At 39.3% G+C, this 21,346-nt stretch overlaps 1 protein-coding gene across 5 annotated transcripts in view; it reads right to left on the bottom strand.

The window, feature by feature from the left end:
- The window catches only part of PDCD1LG2 (programmed cell death 1 ligand 2), a 95,608-nt gene that overhangs the window by 57,675 nt on the left and 16,587 nt on the right, over positions 1-21,346 (bottom strand). For all 5 annotated transcript variants that reach the window (XM_054583095.1, XM_054583096.1, XM_054583094.1 and 2 more), the window contains exons 2-3: positions 14,672-14,737; positions 8,914-9,213 (exon numbers count right to left, since the gene is read on the bottom strand). In XM_054583095.1, the coding sequence (XP_054439070.1) occupies positions 8,914-9,213; positions 14,672-14,737 (366 nt within the window). The remainder of the gene's footprint in view (positions 1-8,913; positions 9,214-14,671; positions 14,738-21,346) is intronic.

Raw genomic sequence — 21,346 nt, 5'->3', positions numbered from 1 at the left:
TATCTCTAGCAATAGTATGAACAGTATCTCAGTCATGCATTCTGAGTGATTTTCTCTTATTTTTTGTTATTTGTTATTTGTTATTGTCCCCCTTGGAACAATAATCATTTTATTCTATTATATTGTAGGTTATTTCTGAAGCTGTGCAGACTTTGAGGGGGATGGAGGAGAATAAATGGATTCGTAGGAGTTGCGTTTTGTGGGTGAAGCTCTGGTCTGGTCCCGCAGGGTACCTTGGGATAAGCTAATCTTGTGGCCAAGTTGAAAGGTGATTTCAGAGATAGGAGGGTCAGGAACCAGGAGCTGGGCTAAGGCTTGAACTTGGGGATATATAAATGAGAAAGCAGGTGGGAGAGATGTTCAACTAAAAGAATAAACAAGGTTTGGGGTAGGGACAGGAGACCACACCTACATTTATACAACCTAAAGCTATCTCCACATCTTCTTTTGTATTTGGGAAGTGGCTGAAATGGAATCATTATTAGCAACACACAATAGGGAAGCTAGATTGAGGGTAATATTCTTAGGAAGAGATGAGTAAATTTTAGAATTTCAGAGGTGGGAGTGGTTTTAAAATTAAACTAGCCCAACTTCCTGCTCAATGAGAAAGATCTTTAGCACTTTGCTAGATAAATACCTTGATAGTTGTTTCACATGCACTTGGAAATAATGTATATTCTGTAGTGGTTGGGTATAAGTTTTATGTATGTCGAATAGGTCAATACAGCTGTGTTGTTCAACTTTTGTATTGTCTTTTTTTTGTTTGTTCAATTATAATAGAGATGAGTTGAAGTCTTCAAAATGATTGTGGCTTTGTTTATTTCTCTTATTTAGGCCTGTCAACTTTTGTTTTATATATTTTGAAGCTGTGTTGTTAGATGTACATACACTTAGGATTGTTATCTCTTCCTGTCGAATTGATTTTTTATCATTATGAAATGTCCCTTTTTATCTTTAATAATAATTCTTTTCTAATATTAGTAACTTGCTATATAACTGACTTTTCATTAAGTACATCTATGAATGGAAGCTCCTAATTCCAGAAGTAGTTAATGCCATGATTAGACAACAAAAAGTTAAACTTTCATTGGAAAAATCATCCTTATGCCAAGTCAAATTTTGCCTCTTGGTAGCTTCAACCATTGGTTCTTGTCTGGTTTAGTAAAACAACATATGGTAAACATAGCAGTTGAGAACATTGGCTTCAGAGTCTGGAAGATTTGGGCCATTGGCTGGTTACATGACCTGTTGAGCCTTCAGGTTTTTCATTTATAATATAGGTAAAATGGTACTTATCCTTAACAGGAGTGTTAGAATGATAAAATGAGCTATGTGCCTAAAACATAGTAAATACTCAATTAAAACATTAGTAATTATTATTACCTTGTCCATGTGAGAAGGCAATCCTTCAGGTATTTGAAAATAATTGGTGAGACTCCATATAGTCTTTATACCCTTCAATAAAACATGTCTACTTTCTTTATTTTTGAAATAGTATTTTTTATTTTTCATTGAAATATAATTTACATATAACATTATAATAGTTTCAGGTATACAACATAATGATGTGATATTCATATATAGTGAAATGATCACCATAATAAGTCTAGTTAATATCCATCATCAGTCATTTTTTTTCTTGCGATGAAATTATTATGACTTACCCTCTTAGCGACTTTCAGGTATACAATGCAGCATTATTAACTATAGTCACCATGTTTTACATTACATCCCCATTACTTACTTATTTTATAACTGGCAGTTTGTATCTTTTGACCCCCCTTTCCCCATTTCCCACCTCTGGCAACCACCAATTTGTTCTCTGTATCTATGAGGTGGGGGACAGTAGTTGGTTGATTGGCTGTTTAGCTGGTTTTTAGACTCCACATAAAAATGAGATGATACAGTTTTTGTTTTTCTATGTCTGACTTGATAGTTCGAACTCAGACATTTAGAGGAATAGTTAAAAAACTCTGTTGATTTTGTATTATCAAGGGAAATCACCAAATGAAATAAAAGCCAGTAAGTAACGTACGGTTGTTTAAGCAGCTTTGATTGAGATGAAATAAAACAATGCTGTAAGAAGTATGGGATATTCTGAAAATTTCTGCACATGGCCTCTCCTTCAGGAAGAAGTCATATTTCAAGGTTTACTTGCAACTCTTGGAAGCAACTAACTATTTAGTCATTAAACAGAGGGCCCATAGACACATGAAAAAATGCTCAACATCACTAGCCATTAGAAAGATGCAAATTAAAACAACAATGAGATACCACTTCATACCAGTCAGAAGGGCTATCATTAATAAATCAACAAACAAGTGCTGGTGCAGTTGTGGAGAAAAGGGAACCCTAGTGCACTGTTGGTGGGAAGGCAGACTGGTGCAGCCACTGTGGAAAACAGTATGGAATTTCCTCAAAAAAGCTAAAGATGGAAATGCTTTTTGATTCAGCAATCTCACTACTGGGACTATACCCTCAGAATCCTGAATCACCAATTCAAAAGAACCTATATGCACCCCCAAGTTCATAGCAATGTTATTTACAATAGCCAAGTGCTGGAGACAGCCTAAGTGCCCATCAGGAAATGAGTGGATCAAACTGTGGCACATTTACCCAAAGGAATACTACATAGCAGAAAGAAAGGAGCTCCTACCCTTCACAACAGCATGGATGGAATTGGAGAGCATTGTGCTAAATGAAATAAGCTAGGTGGTGAAAGACAAATACCATATGATCTCACCTATAAGTGGAACCTAATCAACAAAACAAACAAATGAGAAAATTAAAGGCAAAAAGGCAAAATTCTTGTGAACTTTTTCCTGTTGTAGATTATTAGCCAGAACTACTTTTTAAATTATATTTTATTGACTATGCTATTATATTTGTCCCAGTTTTTCCTCATTTGCCCCCCTCCACCCAGCAATCCCCCACTCCCTCAGGCAATCCCATCACCATTGTTCATGTCCATGGGTCATGCGTATAAATTCTTTGGCTACTCCATTTCCTATGCTGTACTTTATATCCCCATGGCTATTCTGTAACTACTTATTTATACTTCTTAATCCCCTCACCTCCTCACCTATTCCTCCACACCTCCTTTTCTTCTGGCAACCACCAAAACTCTCTCTGTATCCATGATTTTGTCTGTGCTCTTGTTTGCTTAGTTTTTTTATCAGATTGAATTGTTGATAGCTATATATTTTTGCCTCTTTATAGTTCATAGTTTTGATCTTAAATAAGTCCCTTTAACATTTCATATAATAATGGTTTGGTGATGATGAACTCCTTTATTTTTTTCTTGTCCGGGAAACTCTTTATCTTCCCTTTGATTCTAAGTGATAACTATGCTGGATAGAGCAATCTTGGCTGAAGGTCCCTGCCTTTCATGACTTTGTATATTTCTTCTCTGTAAGCAGCCTCTGTTACAACTTCAAGCATTTCAGCATTCACATCATAAGGGTTCCAGAAAGAGAAAAGAAAGAGCAAGAAACTGGAAATCTATTTTTAAAAATAATGAAAGAAAATTTCCTTAATTTGGCGAAAGAAATAGATACACAAGTCCAGGAAGCTTCTAGACTGCAGTTTCTTTTGCGAAATTAGCTGACAGTCTTTTGGAAACTCCCCTGTAGATAACTGCTTTTCTCTGGCTGCTTGTAAGATTCTTTGTTTTTAACCTTTGGCATTCTAGTTATGGTGAATTTTGGAGTGGGCCTCTTCTCATCCATCTTCTGTGGGACTCCCTGTGCTTCCTGGACTTGTGCACCTATTTCTTTCACCAAATTAAGGAAATTTTCTTTCATTATTTTTAAAAATAGATTTCTAGTTTCTTGCTCTTTCTTTTCTCTTTCTGGCACCCTTATGATGTGAATGCTGAAATGCTTGAAGTTGTAACAGAGGATGCTTACATTATCCTCACTTTTTTGGATTCCTTTTTCTTCTTGTTCTGATTGGTTGTTTTTTGCTTCCTTATGTTCCATATCATTGATTTGATTCTTGGCTTCATCTACTCTACTGTTGTTTCCTTGTAAATTGTTCTTTATTTCAATTCGTGTATCCTTCATTTCTGACTGGATCTATTTTACGCTGCTGAGGATACTAAGTTCCTGTAGCATCCTTATAACCAGTGTTATAAACTGTGCATTTTGTTTAGCTCTTTTTCTGGAGTTTTGATCTGTTCTTTCATTTGGGCCATGTTTCTTTGTCTCCTCATCTTGGCAGCCTCCCTGTGTTTGTTTCTATGTATTAGGGAGAGCTGCTTTGACTCCTTGTCTTGGTAGTGTGGCCCAATGTAGTCGGCATCCTGTAGGGTGCAGTGGCACAGTGTCCCCTACCACCCAAGCTAGATACTCAAGGTGTGAGGCTGAGTACATCCTCCTCTTGTCGTTGAGCCTTGATTGCTGTTGGCACGTTAATAGGAGGGATTTACCCAGGCCAGTCAGCTGCAAGGACTGGCTGTGTCTACTGACTACCAGCCTCCGACCTCTGTAGAGGATCAGCTGTGCAGGATCAGGGTGGTGGTACTCTTGACATGGTCTGTAACTGTCCAGTGGGTGTGCATGCTCTGGGGTTTCCTGGGTGGTGAAGGCCAACGTCAGCCCCCACTTGTGTTCTGTCCAGGGCCAGCCTGCATGAGCTATAAAGCAGTCTGAGATGGCTACTACTTGTTCTGGGCTTAGAGATTTCCAGGCAAAGCCAAGCTGTGAATCGAGTCTGGCTGCTGCTAGTGCCAGGCCCGGAGCCACTTAGCAGGTGGTACAGGGGCTGGGGGCTCACTGAGGCTGTCTGTGGCTTGTTAGAGAGATTTTAGAAGTTGTGAGGCATGAGCCAAGACTAGTCATTCATATGGAAAAGTCACTGTTAACAGCTTGGTTGGGCCCATAAGTTGGGTGGGATGGAATCTCAGGGGATCTCCAGGATAGTGCAAACACTGTTAGCCAGGTTGATGGAATCTCAGATATGGCACCCGCCTGCCAGCTCTGTGGTTCTGCTAGGGGGTGGGGAGGGAAGGGTTCAGAAAAGGGACAATGGCTTTTGCCCACCTTTCTGTCTGTGTAAACGCTGTCCCCCAGCCTTCTCCTTGGTGCCAGACACTTTAGTTCCTCCCTATATGCCACTAATGTCTTTCAATTTGCTACCACAGTGCTAGAGCCCATAAGGAGTGAGTCTGAGTAAGTCTGTGTGTGGGTTCTTTAAGACATACTGCTTGGGACTCCAGGAACTTCTTCCGCCAACTCAATCCCCACTGGTTTTTGCAGCCAGGAGTTATGGGGACTTATCTCCTCGGCACTGGAATCCTGGGCTGGAGAGCACGGTGTGGTGCTGGGATTCCTTGCTCCTAAGATGTCCCTCCTGAATTTGTATCCACCACATGTGGATGTGGGACCAATCTGTTCCACATCTGTGCCCCTCCTACCAGTCTAGATGGATATGGTTTCTTTAATTCCATAGTTGTCATGCAACTTGATTTCTGATGGTTTTGGGTGATGGTTGTTCTATACTTTAGCTGTAATTTTGAGGTGGTTGTGCAAGATGGTGAGAAATGTTTACTTATGTTGCCAACTTGACCAGAAGTCAAATCATGTCTACTTTCATTTATTTTCACAGGACATAATTGCCTAACCTAGTTCTAGTCACCAGTCTTTGGACTCACTTTATTTTTCCCAATGTAACATAACCTATATTCCAGATATTATCTAAACAGTACAAAGTGTAGTGTGACTAATGTGCTGAGCACACTTTAGGCCCAACACAGAGTTTTAACACAGCCAAAGGTCATAAGATCAATTTTGTTAAATGAATGAACTACTACCCAGCTTGGTTGGCTTTAAGAGACCTCTTGACAATTGGAGATTATCTCCAGGTGACTAAGATCACCAATCACCATTTGTTGGCCCTGAGTCAACAACTACTAGTTGTTCAACCTATTATACTTACAGTTAACTATATATTATTCGGCCCACATTTTACTACTTTATGAAAAAGGTGTGTGCTGTGTGGGTCCTGGTCATATTTGTGCTCAGATTCATCCCTCAATTTTACTTCGCTTATTACTGCAGGAAGGCTGACACCTACTAGCTGTATATTCCAGGTTTCTGACAGCCAATAGGAGCGTGGTGGGAAGATTGTAGGGCAAGAAAGAGGGAAAAGTTAGGGTATTTCTCTCATATGCTCCATGCTATAATGGGCTCTCCAGTTACAGCTACCTCTCTTCCCTGGCTCCAGCTACCACTGGACAGGACCACTGGGAGTCCCATGTCTGTCATGTGACTCTGCTCTGGGCTCCATTAACTCTGCCTTCCCGTTTTCCCTCCAGCCTGCAGTGGTAGCAGCTTCCTGCTATTGCTAACTGCTGATTTGCCTCCCTGTTCCCAGGTTGGCTTCTTAGTCTAGTCCATGAAAATAATTACTATTACTTGATTTAAATTTCTACTGGTTTAAATGGTTTCTGTTTTCTCTGACTATACTATTCAGATGTTACTGGCAATTCTAGCAGCTCTGAAATAAAGATTAAGCTGTACATAGTATTATCTGCTTTATCATCATAATGACAGTTACTAAGGTTTTAAAAAAAATGTAGATCTGCATGCCTTGGCCTTAGAGAATCCGGGCAGGTTACTCTCAATTTGCCTGTTAGAAGGCCTGGAGAGGAACATCCAGTTAAACAGCTTATAATTCCCAGGAGTTGTTCCTGCTTTAGAAATTGATTGTTTCTTTCCTTTTTCACTTCTGTTTCTGCAATGGAGGAAAAATTCCAAGAGCAAAGTCCCATCAGTAAGTTTTTTCAGCAAATGCTTTGCCTGGGCCTACAGACTAAAATCAGTTATCCTCTCACTACCACATCCTTCTCTTGGGTTGTTTCCCCTTGTGCCCTTTGTCTTCCCTACTTAGGGTGAAAACAATTTCTCTTTAAAGGAAGAATGGAAGCCATGCTGCCTCCTTCCTCCACTTGCTAAAGTTTGCACTCTCTGTTTCTTGGGACTTGTTAGTTTGGATTGTAAGTCTCAGCTCACTCCATCCTCATCCTTAGGCTTTGCCCAGGCCTTCGGGTTGGTTTGGTCCTTCCATTCCTAGTACTTGCTGTGTCTGTCAGGGATCCTTTACAGGCCAGTCCTTAACCTGTGGGCAGTTCCTGGGCTCTCCCAGTCTCTCAGGACCACTGCACTCTTTTCCTCAGCCATGCTCCATGCCCTTCCTTAGACAGACTACTCATAGTTTTGCAGTTGCAACCTGGCTTTTCAGAAGCTGCAGTCTCCTGATACTCACTCCCTGGACTCTAGCAATTCTACCTAATATTTTTCCCCCTATGCTTTTAAAATCAGTTAATCAGTTCTCTTTTCACTCTACCTGTTTTCAAGATTTATTAACGCAGGCATTTTAAGAAAAAAAGCTCATCTTTCCTTTAGCCCTATTTCATTTAGGCAAACCCTAAATGGGGCCCCGGATCTCCCCCTGCTTCATTCAGAGATCCCTGATCAGGGTAATATACTTTGTTGGTCTTCAATTTGATTGTTTGTTTGTTTGTTTTTGCTTTTATTCCTCCTAAAAGGATTGTGATTCAGTATGCACCCTCTCTCATATTAAATTGATTAATGTTTTTCATGTTTCTAGGTTGGAAAATATATGATATTTAGCAAGTCAGAAACATTTATATTTTCAGTAAAACAATTATTTCACTCTTACATATGCATCCAATGTCATCTAGATTTCAAAGAAGGTGCTTTTTATACACACCACCATCCATTGAAAAATATATACAAAAATTCTTCCCTAGTGGTCAGAGCTTTACTTTGTTTCTTTTTATTCCTTGAATCCCAGTTCCCATTCCACTTTTTCTATGGGATTTTATCCTAATGTAATGTGTTTTAAAGCTCTTGTATTGATTATTCCATGTTATTTGCAGCAATAAAATATATATGGCTATTGAAATTAATTTTTTTCTTGTGACCTTAAACTTTAAGCATTCAAAGCTTTCTTCTGCTTTGAAATCTAGTTTCCATTATTATTAGCACATGTAAAATCAAAACAAAATATGAATATTGATAATTACTAAACAAACAATAAAAGTTTACTTGAAATATATTTTAACAGGATGAATGGGGCTTTTTTTCTATTTGTTCATGAATCTGAGGATGCATATGACTTATTGTTGAAATGAGAGAAGATTAGCATCAATTCTATTTCTATTTTTCATTTTTTTTTGTAGCAATAAGGGCTAAGGAATTTGCTCATAAGAATAAGTTGGTGGTCGTGAAAGTAATGCATTTCATTCTTTGAAAGCTTTATGATTTATATGGCACAAATTACTTTTTCTTTTATTATCACCTGCTCACTCTATTAGGGCCTCCCTTCAATGAGAAAATATTTTACACCATGAGCCAACATACACACACCCTATGAAACAAGAGTTTTGCAAAACAATACTCAGCCCTACTATGTGATACCTTCTGGATATATTTTATTATACTTATTTTCTTCATTTTATTTGGGAAAAACATCCACCTGATTTGTTACTCACTAAACTGATATTTCAATCCATAAGCGGATGGCAAGCCATAGTTTAAATAACTCTGGACTGGAGGAATAAGTCGTTCTGAAAGAGTTGCTCAATCAAGTTAGCATTGTTCCTCGCAAAAACTGTGAATTAGGCACAGCCAATCTTTGGCACCCTCCCATCTTTCAAGGTCTAATTTCCCGGCTCCCTCTAGCCCCGTTTATTTCTGCAACTCCTGCCCCCGTCTGCCCTTACCTCAGCTGCTTTATACTCATTTTTCAGAAATTATTTCTGAATGGGCACATTTCTTTGCGATAGCTCTGTCCCTTTATAACCATCCTCCCAGCATTTGCTTGAGCGCGCTGTAGGTCCTTGTCGGAGCCGTGCTTCCACGGATACCAGTCCCTGAAACTACTCACCTTTGACTTTTAGAGTCAGGTACTTGTAGTCCCAGGAGGTTGCGTAGCCGATCACGCAGCGGTATTTCCCCGCATCGCTCACTTGCACTTGGGAGAAGTGGAATAAGGCCTTCCCCCGCGGCAGCTCCTCCTTCAGTAAAGTGGCACTGTGCGAAGATGTGTTGTTTTCCACCTTTTGCAAAGCGGCTGTTACATGTTCAATTTCCAGATTATTTCCAGAGTAAAAATCACACTCCAGGGTCACATTGCTGCCGTGTTCTACTATGTACAGATCCTTAGGGACCGTCACTGTGAATAAAGCTGAACAGAAAACAGGATGTTCTCCCATTGTCTGCCTTCACATTTCAGTCCTGTACAGAGTGGGAGCACCCCTGTTTTCTAGAAAATACCTGTCATTATCTGGACATCACTTGGGCTCTTTTCTCTCCTTTCCCCATCCAGTCTGGGCAAGAGTGGAAATCTTGATCCACTGCTCTGAAATAGTTCTTTTCCCTCAACACGCCCCACCTGTACGTAAAGCTGATCACTCTCCTACCACCTGTCATCCAGGCTCATTTGTTTTCATGTGGATCAAATTCCCTGCAATATATAACCTACCTTTCACCAGTGACTGTAATAATAACAACTGTCACATGTTGAGTTCTTACTACATGTTAGGCCTCTGCTAACACATGATCTCAGTTAGTCTTCCTAGGAAATCAGTGAAGTAGAACCATCCTCTTCTTTAAAAAAGGAAACAGACACAGAAAGGTTAAGCAACTTGCCTAAGATTGCACAGCCAAGGAACAGACCCAGGTATTGCTAAGTCCCAGTTGCTCTTAACCACCACATCATACAAGTCCACCATAGAAGATTATTTTCTATCAACAAGGAGAAAGGAAGAATAGAACTAATATTAAGTGTGTACCTACTGCATGCCAAGCACATATTAGCAGAAACATGAAAAATGATTTTAGGTGGAGTAGAATGAGGGTCTGAAAGGAGTTGGATTATTCAGAGAGGAATTTATTTCCTCTTCAGTTTTATTTCAATCTTTGAAATTACACAAAATTTGCAACCAGAGTCTCCTATCTCTAACAATGAATATTTTTCTTTTTAATAAAACAGGAAGCTCCCAGGCAGATAATAGTATCTGAGTAGATTTTAATGACACCACTTTACTTCCACTGCATTTATATTGGCTCTTATCCTCTATGTACCAGTGCCAATGATACTGGTTTTCCATTTACCACAGAGCATATCACTTTGTTCAAGAAAAGAAAAGCTGCATTGATTTAAAGAATTTTACAAATAAAAATAATGTAAAACGGAGGCAAACATAGGAAGCTAATGAAGGCAGCACATGCACAAATCAAGCGTGAGAAACTGTAGAAAATTATGCTGTTTCCATCATTAATGAATGGATAGTCATTCCAACTGGGGATGAGAAGCAAGATCCTGAACTAGCTTCTGAATCATGACAAAGATTAGATCAAGTTATGTTCAGTAGAGCTTGCTGCATCCATTCATTAATTTAATCCGTCAAACTGACCTTACAACAAATATTTGGGGAGGCTTCCAAGCATATACTATTCAAGGAGTTGTTTCCATATAAAATGTGGTATGAAAAGAGCATTGGATTTGGTGACAGATGAACCTGGGTTCAAATTCTGACTGTATTGGAATCTTGAGCCCTTTGATCTTGACCTTGTTATTTAACCTTTATGAGTCTGTCTCTTAATCTGTAAAAGCACAGGATTAACATCTACTTCCCAGTATTGTAAAAACTAAGAGAAATGGCACATATGAAGTACCTTATTTTGGCTGGTAGTAGGTGGTCAGCAAACACTGGTTCCTTTCTTTTGTACCCTGTTTTAATCCTTGGGAAAGTGGTAATCTGTATATGGAATGCTTGGCCATTCTTTATTAACCACAGTATGTTTTTAACCAGGAAAACTCATTCATTCCCTGACCATCCTAGGCAAAAGGTTTCATGGTATAAGTAATTTCTGGGTTTTTATAAGTTGCTTAAATAATTCGCATTGCAATTCTCTTCTTACCCATGGTTTTCCTCCTGCTAGCTTACAAGTCTTTGAAGGCAGTGACCAGGTTGAGTTTGTTTTGATATCTCCAGTGCCTAGCACATACTAAGTTCCAGTTAAGGTTTTGGCAAAAAATAAAGGACAGAAAGAGGGAGACGGAGGAAAAAAAGACAAGTGTAATCATATTCACCTCTGTTTTTCTCTAATCAGAATATGACTTGCCCAAGATCACACAAATTGGCATTCTTAATCACCACATAGCATACTTCATTATAAGTGCTATCCACAAACTTAAGATTTATCAGTAACAATGGAAAAATTTACATCTTGCCTCCAAACCCTGTTATAACCATTACTAGAACATTAATGTGCCTTTGTAACAGAGATCTATAGTACATAAAGAAGTTACATCTACCCAGCATCCTTTTGTGCGGGATAGGAGTGAGGCAGGGCTATATAACATGAGTGCTTCTATGTAAAACAATGCTAATCACACCTGCATTTGCTTGACCAGGTTGAGAACATTCTGGGATGAAATATGTGAAAAGAGATGTTGTGCTTCCAAATTTCCTGTATGATTCCATTTTCTGGAATCCACTGAGCACTTGTTATAATTCTCACCCCAGGTCTCCAAAATAAGACCTTCTTAAAGGTATATCCCTTTATGATGAGAATCATCTTCAAATACTTGAGTTAGGGAGTCCCCTTAAAACTAAGACAGCACTGCCATAGCTGGTGTGACTCTGTTGGAGTGCGGTCCAGTAAACCAAAAGGTCACGGGTTTGACTCCCAGTCAGGGCACATGCCTGGGTTGCAGGTTTGGTCCTGTTGGGGTGCATGTGAGAGGCAACCAGTTGATGTTTCCCACATCGATGTTTTTCTCCCTACCTTCCCCTCTTTCTAGAATTAATGGACATGACCTTTGGTGAGGAATAAAATATATGTATATATGTCTATAAACATAAATATAGACAGAGCCACTTCACACCAAATTTGCTCTTCTCTGAAGATTAATATTTATTCATTTATCAAATATGTATTAACCATCTTCTATGTGCCAGGTTCAAAAATTTACACTACTTTTACTCTCTTCATAGTACTCCCTTTTATTTTATATGCACAATAAAACAGGAAACAGGGAAGAGAAATGGGGCTTGCAAGGAAGCTTAGTTGCTGAGTCTGAGCTATAAGAAGAATTAGAGGACTTTGGAGGTAGTGTCTGTTGAATTTATTTAACAAATTATTTATCACACTTATGCTTTCCTTTCATGAGAAGAACGCCTGTAACTTCCTCTGGAACTCCCCATAGCACACAGCAGAACTCCCCTCTTTACTGTCTGGGCCTTTGGCAAAAATCCGTTTTCTGCTTGTTTCCCCACTCTGCCTTGTACAGGGTGTGTGAGTACAGGGGTTGTAGGGATAAAGTATGCTACCTCTCAGATAGGTGCCATTTTTCAGCAAGTGTTCACAGAGCAAAGAGCAATTAGCAAACATGAATCATGTATCTGAATAGCTCAGAATAACTAGAAGATTGTTATTTGGGGATGCTTTAAAACAAACTAATGCCCTAGCCCCAATTAGGATTCTTTAAAATTAAATTTTAATTCTTTTATGAGGCCAGCATCAATTTGTTTTTAATTTCCCTAGAAGCTTCTAATGGGTAGAGAACATTGAGAACCATTGGTTAGACAAATAAAACACCTTCACTTGCAAACATCTTTTATCATCTTTCCATTCAAAATGTTGTCCTCAGTTTCACCTAGGAGCTAGTTAAGAATGCAGAATGTCAGGCCCAGCCCTAGACCTAGAGAACAGAATCTGTATCTTAACATCATTGGCATGACTCATGTGCACATTAACATTTGAGAAACAGAGTTATACACTGGTCTGCATTTGGACCTTTAATAGTAAGGAGAGTAATTGTTAACATTTATTAAACACAATGAGCCAGACATAGGGCTAACTTTTACATCAGCATCTCATTTGATGTTTCCAAAATTCTGCAAGGAAGAAGTTACTATCCCCTTTACAGATGGGGAAACTGAGGCTTAAAAAATTGATATACTCCCCCTGGCTGGTGTGGCTCAGTGGATTGAGTGCCAGCCTGCAAACCGAAGGGTCTCCAGTTTGATTCCCAATCTGGGCACACGCCTGGGTTGCAGCCCGGGGCCCTGCTGGAGGACGTGGGAGAAGCAAGCGCACACTGATGTTTCTCTCCCCCTTTCTCCCTCCCTTCCCCTCTCTCTAAAAATAAATAAATAAGATCTTAAAAAAAATTGATATACTTGCCCAAGGTCAAAGAGTGGTAGCTCCTAGAGTTGGGATTCAAATTCAACTCTGTGACTTGAAAACCTATACTCCTAACAACTTTACAGATATGACTATATGTCCACTGACATACACTGCATCCATGAATGAGGTAAATATACTTTTCATCTTTATGCTAAGGAAAAGACATTTTTTTTTATTGTATATGCTTCATGATTACTAAAATAAGCTTCAACCTAGCATTGAACTCCTGAAGTTATCAAACAAAGGAGAAAATTGGAAAATTTCTATGACTACAAAATTAAGCAGACAGAACAAGTTTTCCCCCATTCATTTGGGGCCCTTGGCTATATTAAAATGATTAAAGGACTTGGCCAGGGCATGAGAAATTCATATATACTGGTTCTTTAGCCAAATTAAAGCAGGTGCCTTGAGTAATGCTCCCCAAGCCTTGTAAAAATTTATGTAATATATACATAATTTTATATTATATTGGTCCACTGAATCTAAATATTTTAAAAAAAGATAAGAATCCATATAATCCAGTGAAACATACATAGGATTAGGGTTCACTGATAATGCTGGAGCCTTTTTGACAGTTCTTAGGGTAACTTTGTTTTTTATTTGTAATCAGGCATCAGTGAAAATCGGCATGAGCCACAGTTCCAGGAAAAAAAACAAAATAAATCATTTGCATTGCGTCTCAAGATAGCTTTCTCTTTAAGCTAATTTTATACTTCTTTTTCTATTTAACACCAAACCTTAGGCTTGTGTACACTTCCAACCTAATGCACTTGAAAGGCACGGGCTGCTTTACACAGCCATAGTTTTCAGAAAATGCTAGTTTCTGAAGACAGAAGTCTGCTTTGTAGGTATTCTGCATAGAGACATCTCATCTCCTAGAAATCCTTTCCCCACCCTGATTCTCCTGCTTTATATCTCAGGGGTCAGCAGAAGTAGTTTTCGGGTAAGTGGAGTCAGCCAGGGTGTAGTCCCTGCTCCAGAGGGAACTCAGGCATCACCATGGGCATGTGCCCTCCTGGTTTTACAACTTTGGAGGTTGAAGAAGGAAATATCAATGAAAAGAGTAAAATTTGAGTTACTTTTTCCTCCAAGACCTGACAAAATACAAAAATAAATATTTTTCTTTTAAATATATTACAAGATGGGTTACAAAATGTCACTAGATTTTGAAATAAAACTACAAGAAACTACAAGAAAAAATAAACTATACTGCTACAATAATAAAAGAGTGTGATGTATGTGGAAGGTCGAAAGAAGAGAATAGAGAGTCCAGAAGCAGACCTTCACAAACATAGTCAGTTGATTTTTTGACAACTGGTCAGACAATTCAATGGAAAAAGGATAGTGTTTTCAACAAATGGGGCTGGGCAACTCAATATCCATATGCAAAAAAAAAAAAGAAAAAAAAAGCGCTTCAACTTCTACTTCCCTTTGCCCATTCTTACCTGTTGTCTGATGAAGCTGCATCCCCAGGCTCAAAATTAGCAGGAGGAACATGTTCTGTATCAGATCTGAAACAGACAATTGAAAGCCTCAGGGCCTTTGGAAGCTTTTCTGGATCTCATGACCTGGTGATTTGCTTACTCATAAAAACAGGGAAATGACTTGCAAACAGATCTTTAGGGGAGTCAGTGGGCCCTGGTGGAATGAAGCTGCAAAGGGAAACTGTGGGCCTTGGAAGAGAGGGAAGATAGGATAAGAGGAAGTGAGGCTCTCCATCAGCCTGAATTAGAGGCTCTTCCTCCTTTTCTAACAGCCTTTACGGACTGTGAAGCAGGCCTCTGACTCACCCACACTGGCGGTTATCTCTCTGTCTCTCCCACCGAGCCTTCCATAGTTTCAGTAGTAGGCCCCTGAAAAATCAGCCTTGTTTGTCAAATAAGTAGTCCATACCATCCGTCCCAGCTGGACCAGAATTCTAGGCGTCAGACACTCAAAGATAGTGCTAAGTAGCACAGAGCTATGTTCCCAATAAATATTTGATAGTTGATTGAGCAGGTAAAGTAGCCAAGCTCTTTTGAGTGCTGTGACCAAGTTTGCCATCACTTGAACTACTGTTACTAAGAGGGTGAGAAAGAGAGCAGAGAACTGGCTCTGTTGAGTGGGTGTCCAGCCTTGGTCCTCATTCATTTCCTACGTTTCCACCTTTGCTCCCAGGTTTGTCTGTTAGTTTTTTACCCGCCGCCCCCCCCCCTCCCGGCTCCCTGCCCAAGGACTTTTCATAGTTGAAGGCAAAAAGGAACAGTATACATGACTATCAGCTATTTTGTCCTCCAAGAGGCTTTCAAAATTGCCTTAGCCATGGAGCCATTTCTTCAAGGGAAATTGGTTGGAGCCATACATGTAAATCAGGTAAAAGCGGAGCAGCTCTGAGTACGATGAAAAGCCAGTGGAGGATCTGAATCAGAATGGCATAATCTCAGTTACGTTTTTATTTTTATTTTTTTAAAGATTTAAAAAATTTATTTACTTTTAGAAAGGGGAAGGGAGGGAGAAAGAAAGGGAGAGAAACATTGATTGGTTTCCTCTTGCATGCCCCCAGCTGGAGATTGGGCCACAACCCAGGCATGTGTCCTGATGGGGAGTTGAACTTTCAACCTTTTCCTTTGCTGGAAGATGCTTAAACAACTGAGCCACACCGTGCTGGTCAGGGCTTATTTACATTTTTAAAAGATGACTCAGATTTGATGTAGATAATAGACTATTTTGGGGAAGAAGAGTGGGTGGGGCAAGATTAGAAGCAGAATGTTCAGTGAGGAATATTTTTGCAGAGATGTTGATAGTTTGGATTAGAGTTGTGGGGCTAGCAGAGGTGAGAAGTAGTCTGTCGAAGGTTTCATATATGTATATAATTTGTCCTTTAAATTTATTAATTTTTTCAACATCTTTACTTAAATATAATTGACATAGAGTTACATGTGTGTGTGCGTGTGTATGTACATGTATATATTTAAAACACAGATGACTCAATGATACAATTCAGTGGTTTTTAGTATATTCACAAAATTGTGCAACCCAGACCACTATCTAATTCTACATCATTTTTATCAGCCCAAAAAGGAACCCCACACTCATTAGCAGAAACTTCCCAGTTCCCCTTCCCTGTCTCTCCAACCCCTGGCAACTGCTAGTCTACTTTCTATCTCTATCAATTTGCTTATTTAGGATATTTCATATAATCGGAATCATACAATATGTGGCCTTTTTTTGTCAGGTTTCTTTTACCAGGCACAATGTTTACAAGATTCATTTGTGTTATAGCACACAGTCAGTATTTCACTCCTTTTTATAGTTGAATAATATCTCATTGTATGACTATACCACATCTTGTTTATTTATTCAACAGTTGATGGACATTTGGATTGTTGCCACTTGTTGGCTATTCTGAATAATTCTATTTATATACAACTTTTTGTGTAGGCATGTTTTCTATTCTCTTGGGTTTATATACAAGAGTTGCTTGGTTAATTGTATTAATAACTCTATGTTTAAGGTTTTGAGAGACTGCCAAGTTGTTTATCAAATATATGGTTAGCAAATATTTTCTCCCAGGTTGCAGGCTGTCTTTTCAGCTTCTACATAAGTCCTTTTAAACCAAAATGTTTTAATTTAATTTAAGTTCAAAGCACAATTCATGTTTATGAAGTTGATTTATCTATTTTGTCTTTTATTTCTTGTACTTTTTAGCTGTCATATATAAGAAACCATTGACTAATCCAAGGCAACAAAAGATTTACATCTGTGTTTTCTCCTGAGAATTTTATAGCTTTTGTTCTTATATTTAGATCTTTGAGGTATTTTGAGTTAATTTTTGTATGTGATATGAGGTAAGGCTCCAGATTTATTCTTTTGCATGTGGACATTCAATTGCCTCTGCACAAATTTGTTTAAAAGATTATTAATTCTCCATTGAATTGTCTTGGCACTCTTACCAAAAGTCAATTAACCATAGGTGTGTGGGTTTGTTTTTGGACTCTCAATTCTATTCCAGTGAATTATATATCTATTTTATTACCACAAACTTGATTATAGTAGCTTCATGGTAAGTTCTGAAATTGAGAAATGTAAGACCTCCAAATTTGTCCTTTTTCAAGATTTTGTGTGTGTGTGCCTGTGTCTGTATTCATGTTTGTGTGCATGTGGGATGTATATGTATTTGTGGCTATTCTGGCTTCCTTGCATTTCCATATGAATTTTAGAATCTGCTTATTTATTTACATACAAACACACACGCACACACACAGGCAGCTGGAATTTTGATAGGAATTTCACTGTGTCTGTATATCCATTGGAAATATATAGCCATCTAACAATATTAAGTCCTCCAATCCATCAACACATAATGTCTTTCCATCTATATTTCTCAAAAAAGATCTAATGGGAGTTGCTCACAAGATAGATACGTAGATTGACAAAAATAGAAAAACCTAGTAAAATTTCTAGGATTAGGGCTTGAGTCCTAAGGCAAAGCAGGTGCTATTTATTTAAATGAAGAAGACTGAAAAAAAATGGGACAACTGTAAAAAATGGGACAATCAATAAAATATATATTAAATGAGGAAGACTGAGAGAGAAGAAGTTTAGAGAATAGAAATCAAGAATTATGTTTGGAATATGTTTGATTTGAGATATCTATTGAACATCCAAATGAAGATGTTCAATAGGCACTCAGGTAATAGGTGGTGGAGAGTGTGGGGGTAGAGATATAAATTTGGGAGTCATCAATGTGTGTTACTTAAAGCCATGTGGATGCGTGACATTATCTAAAGAGAAATAGGGAAGAGAAAGTGTCGAAGGACTGAGATGTGGGGCTTTCCAACATTCATTGATGAGAAGGAGGCTAGTAGCAAAAGAGGATTGAGAGTAAATATCAAAGGGCAAATTCATTATGTCCTTTATTTTCTGTATTCTGATGCTTTGACATATGTGGCATATGACTATTCTAGAGGGATTGCCCCTCCTAGAATTAACCAATTCTTCATAAAGAAGTTCGTTCTTCAAATGTGCACCAACCAGTCCAGAACCTATACCTCCAACCACCGTTTTTACTGGATTCTCATACTCTGTGCCACTACTTACCTGCCCTAATCACCTCAGGTACCAGATAATAAGGGAGACCCCCAATGCCCCAGAGCCTGCTGAAATTATTCAAACCAGCCAATCCTAAACCTGCTTTCCCCACCTTGCCCATTTCTCCCTGTGAAAGTCACAACAAAGGCGCCTGCCCACACCTCCCCCTTCTCCCTCTGCCTCTGGTCTGACCCTGATGCTTCCCTGTGTGGCCCCCTGTGGTATGGCAGGCCCTCTTCTCTTGGGAAAGAATCTAAAAAAATATTTTTTAGTGTCAGCTATTTTCTGACTTGTCAGTCTTACCATAGCTAAATAACAGTAAAACCTAGAGTTTCAAACAAAGAGCTACAAGAAGAGAGTGGTCAGTTGATTCAAAAGCTCCTGAGAGTTGAACTTAGCAGTAGGGAGGTCACAGATAGCCTGACAGAGGATCTGGTGCTGACAAAAGCCTGTGTGGATTCAAAGGAAACGAGCAGGCAAAGATAGGGAGACAACAGGATGTAGGCTGCCTTTTAGAGAAGAGTGACGAGGCAGTTGCTAGACAGGAATATAATGTGAGGTCCACAATAGGCTGTATCCTTACTTTTCATTTAGGAAAGGAGATATTACAGGAGGGGCAGGAACAGAATCAAGTGCTTTCCATAGGAAAATGCTCAAGGCGCACCTTAGCTAGACTTGCAGATCCCCTTCCTTATTATATCCACAGAAGATATCATCTTTAGCTGCACCTGCAAGCCTGGGACTTGTCCAGCATTCTTATTTCTAAAGCACAAAAGCACAGCACATAGCATATAGTTTGGGCAACAGAAGGACTCCTGGCTCAACCACTGGCCTTAACTTCCCCTTCTTCCTTGCCGGTCTAAGAGGACTTTCTTTATACACAGCCTGCTTGAGCTCACTGAGAGACAGAGACAGACAGTGTTGTAAAATACTTCCCAACCAGCAGCCTCCTTCCTTCTAGACATGCCCCATGCAATGGTTAAGAGCTCAGACTCTAAAGTCAAATACATCTGAGTTCAACTCCTGTTTCTAGAAATTATTGTATTGACCTCTAAGACCTTGGACAGTTTATAAAAACTCTTTGTGCCCCATTTTCCTGTAATGCCAGTAATAATAACACCCACTTCAAGCCAGAATCTTAGGCATCATCTTAAACCTACTCATTTCTCATCTTGCAGATCCAGTTCAGCCCCCAGTCCTGTTAACTCTATTTCCTGGAAACTTCTTGGATGATGCCTCCCCTTTGCACCTTCCCCCTGCCATTACATTTAATTCAGCTCCTTCTCATTTCTCCTTATACCATAGCACGGGTAATCACTGTCATTGTTACCTTCTGGTTTTGCCTCCCTTTGCTCTGTCTTCCACTTGTCAAGTTGGAGGACACAAACCTTGGCATCATCCTTCATTCCTTCCTTCTCTCACTTGCTTTCAATTCATTGCCAAATCCTATAGGCCCTTCCTTCAAATGCATCTAGAATCTCACTGCTTCCAGATCAGCCCAAGCCATTATCATCTCTTGTGGTGATTACTGCAGTAGCCAGATAACTAGATGCTGTTATTCTAACCATGCCTTCCTGCAGTTTCTCAATGCAGCAGCCAGAAGAAATGTTTAAAAAAAAAAAAAATCATGTGGCTCAAAACCTTTTGATGGCTCAATATTTCACAGAGAGTAAAATCTGAAGTCCTTCCATAAGCCCAGGCAGGAGAAAACTGTTTTGAGCCCCCTGCCTTAGAGGACCCCACCGTTGCCATGCTTCTCCCTGCAGTGTGAGGCGTCTGCGGGGCCAGGATGTGTCGCAGAGCCCTTGACCTTTCCCCACTACTCATCACAGTCTGGGTCCTTGGGACACTGGAATTTCCTGCCCAGTGGTCCTAAGCCCACTTCTAGTCCTGTGTACCTTCTTTCCCAGATCCATCCCCCAAGAATGAACCTTTCTGCCAGTGTATATATCCCTATAACCAGGCACTTCTTTGCTCTTTCTGCTTCAGACTACCTTATGTAAAAGTGCAACAGCACCACCCCTCAGCGTTCCCAATTCTCCTTATCTGTCTCTCTTTTCCAAAGTATTCATTACCATCTAACATACTATATGATGTATTTGTTTATTATTGCCTGCCATCTTTCATAAGAATATAATCACTTAAATCTAGGATCTTTGTCTGTTTTGCTTACTACTATGCCTTCAGCCCCTAGAACATTGTTTGGCAACAAGTAAACACTCTGTTAATATTTGTTGAATAAATTGTCCCTTTACCTAGCAGACTGAATAATCTCCTGAATATTGAACAATCAAATCTGGCCATGTCACTCCTATTAAAAAGACTTCAATAGCTCCCATTGTTTACAAGGTAAAGTTCTCCTTAGTGTGGCTTGTGAAACTTTCCCTGATTTGACCCCTCTTGCCTTAGTCACAGAAAAATACTTGCACTTTTCATGACACGGACCTTACAAGTTCTTTAAGAATTCTGATCTCTCATGTCTGATCTCATTTTTTTCTAACCATATTTTCCCTCTATCTCAGTTTCTTCATGTGCTTAAAAAAATAGTATTGTATCTTAAATATCTCCTTAAGTAGCCTCCATTTTTATGCATCACAAGTGAATAAGCCTCTCGTAAGTGTCTTAAGCTGTTCCTTTGACTCAATTGTGTCTGCAGCTCGCCTCTAGGGTTAGCACTTAACTCATTACTGGTATGTTAAATGGGTACACTTCTGTTTCCCTGATAGAACAAGAGCTCTCTGTACTTTATAAGGTCCTTATAGCTGTTTGCTAAACTTTTGATAATTTAGGAACTTTGTTACTAGTAACACAGAACAATGTGGGGATTTGCATAACCGTTGTTGCCTAGGTCTGGCAGAGCCAGTGTCCAGAAACGTCCAGTTCTGCCTGCAACGTTTCCATCTAAGGAGAGGACATGGAAAAGAAATTAATAAGGACATTGACAGGACCAGGGACAAAAAAATTGATGAGTGGCCTGCCATACAGGAAAGAAAGAGAAGCAATGAGTTGACTGTAGTTTTGAAGCAGGCTATCCAGACAATATTGATGCC

This window comes from Pteronotus mesoamericanus, unplaced genomic scaffold, assembly GCF_021234165.1.
Source record: "Pteronotus mesoamericanus isolate MK-2021 breed Mesoamerican mustached bat unplaced genomic scaffold, CSHL_Meso_final contig_73, whole genome shotgun sequence".
Classification (NCBI taxonomy): domain Eukaryota; kingdom Metazoa; phylum Chordata; class Mammalia; order Chiroptera; family Mormoopidae; genus Pteronotus; species Pteronotus mesoamericanus.
The sequence above is the reverse complement of the archived record's forward strand: the minus strand, read 5'-3'. Positions and strand labels throughout refer to the sequence as shown.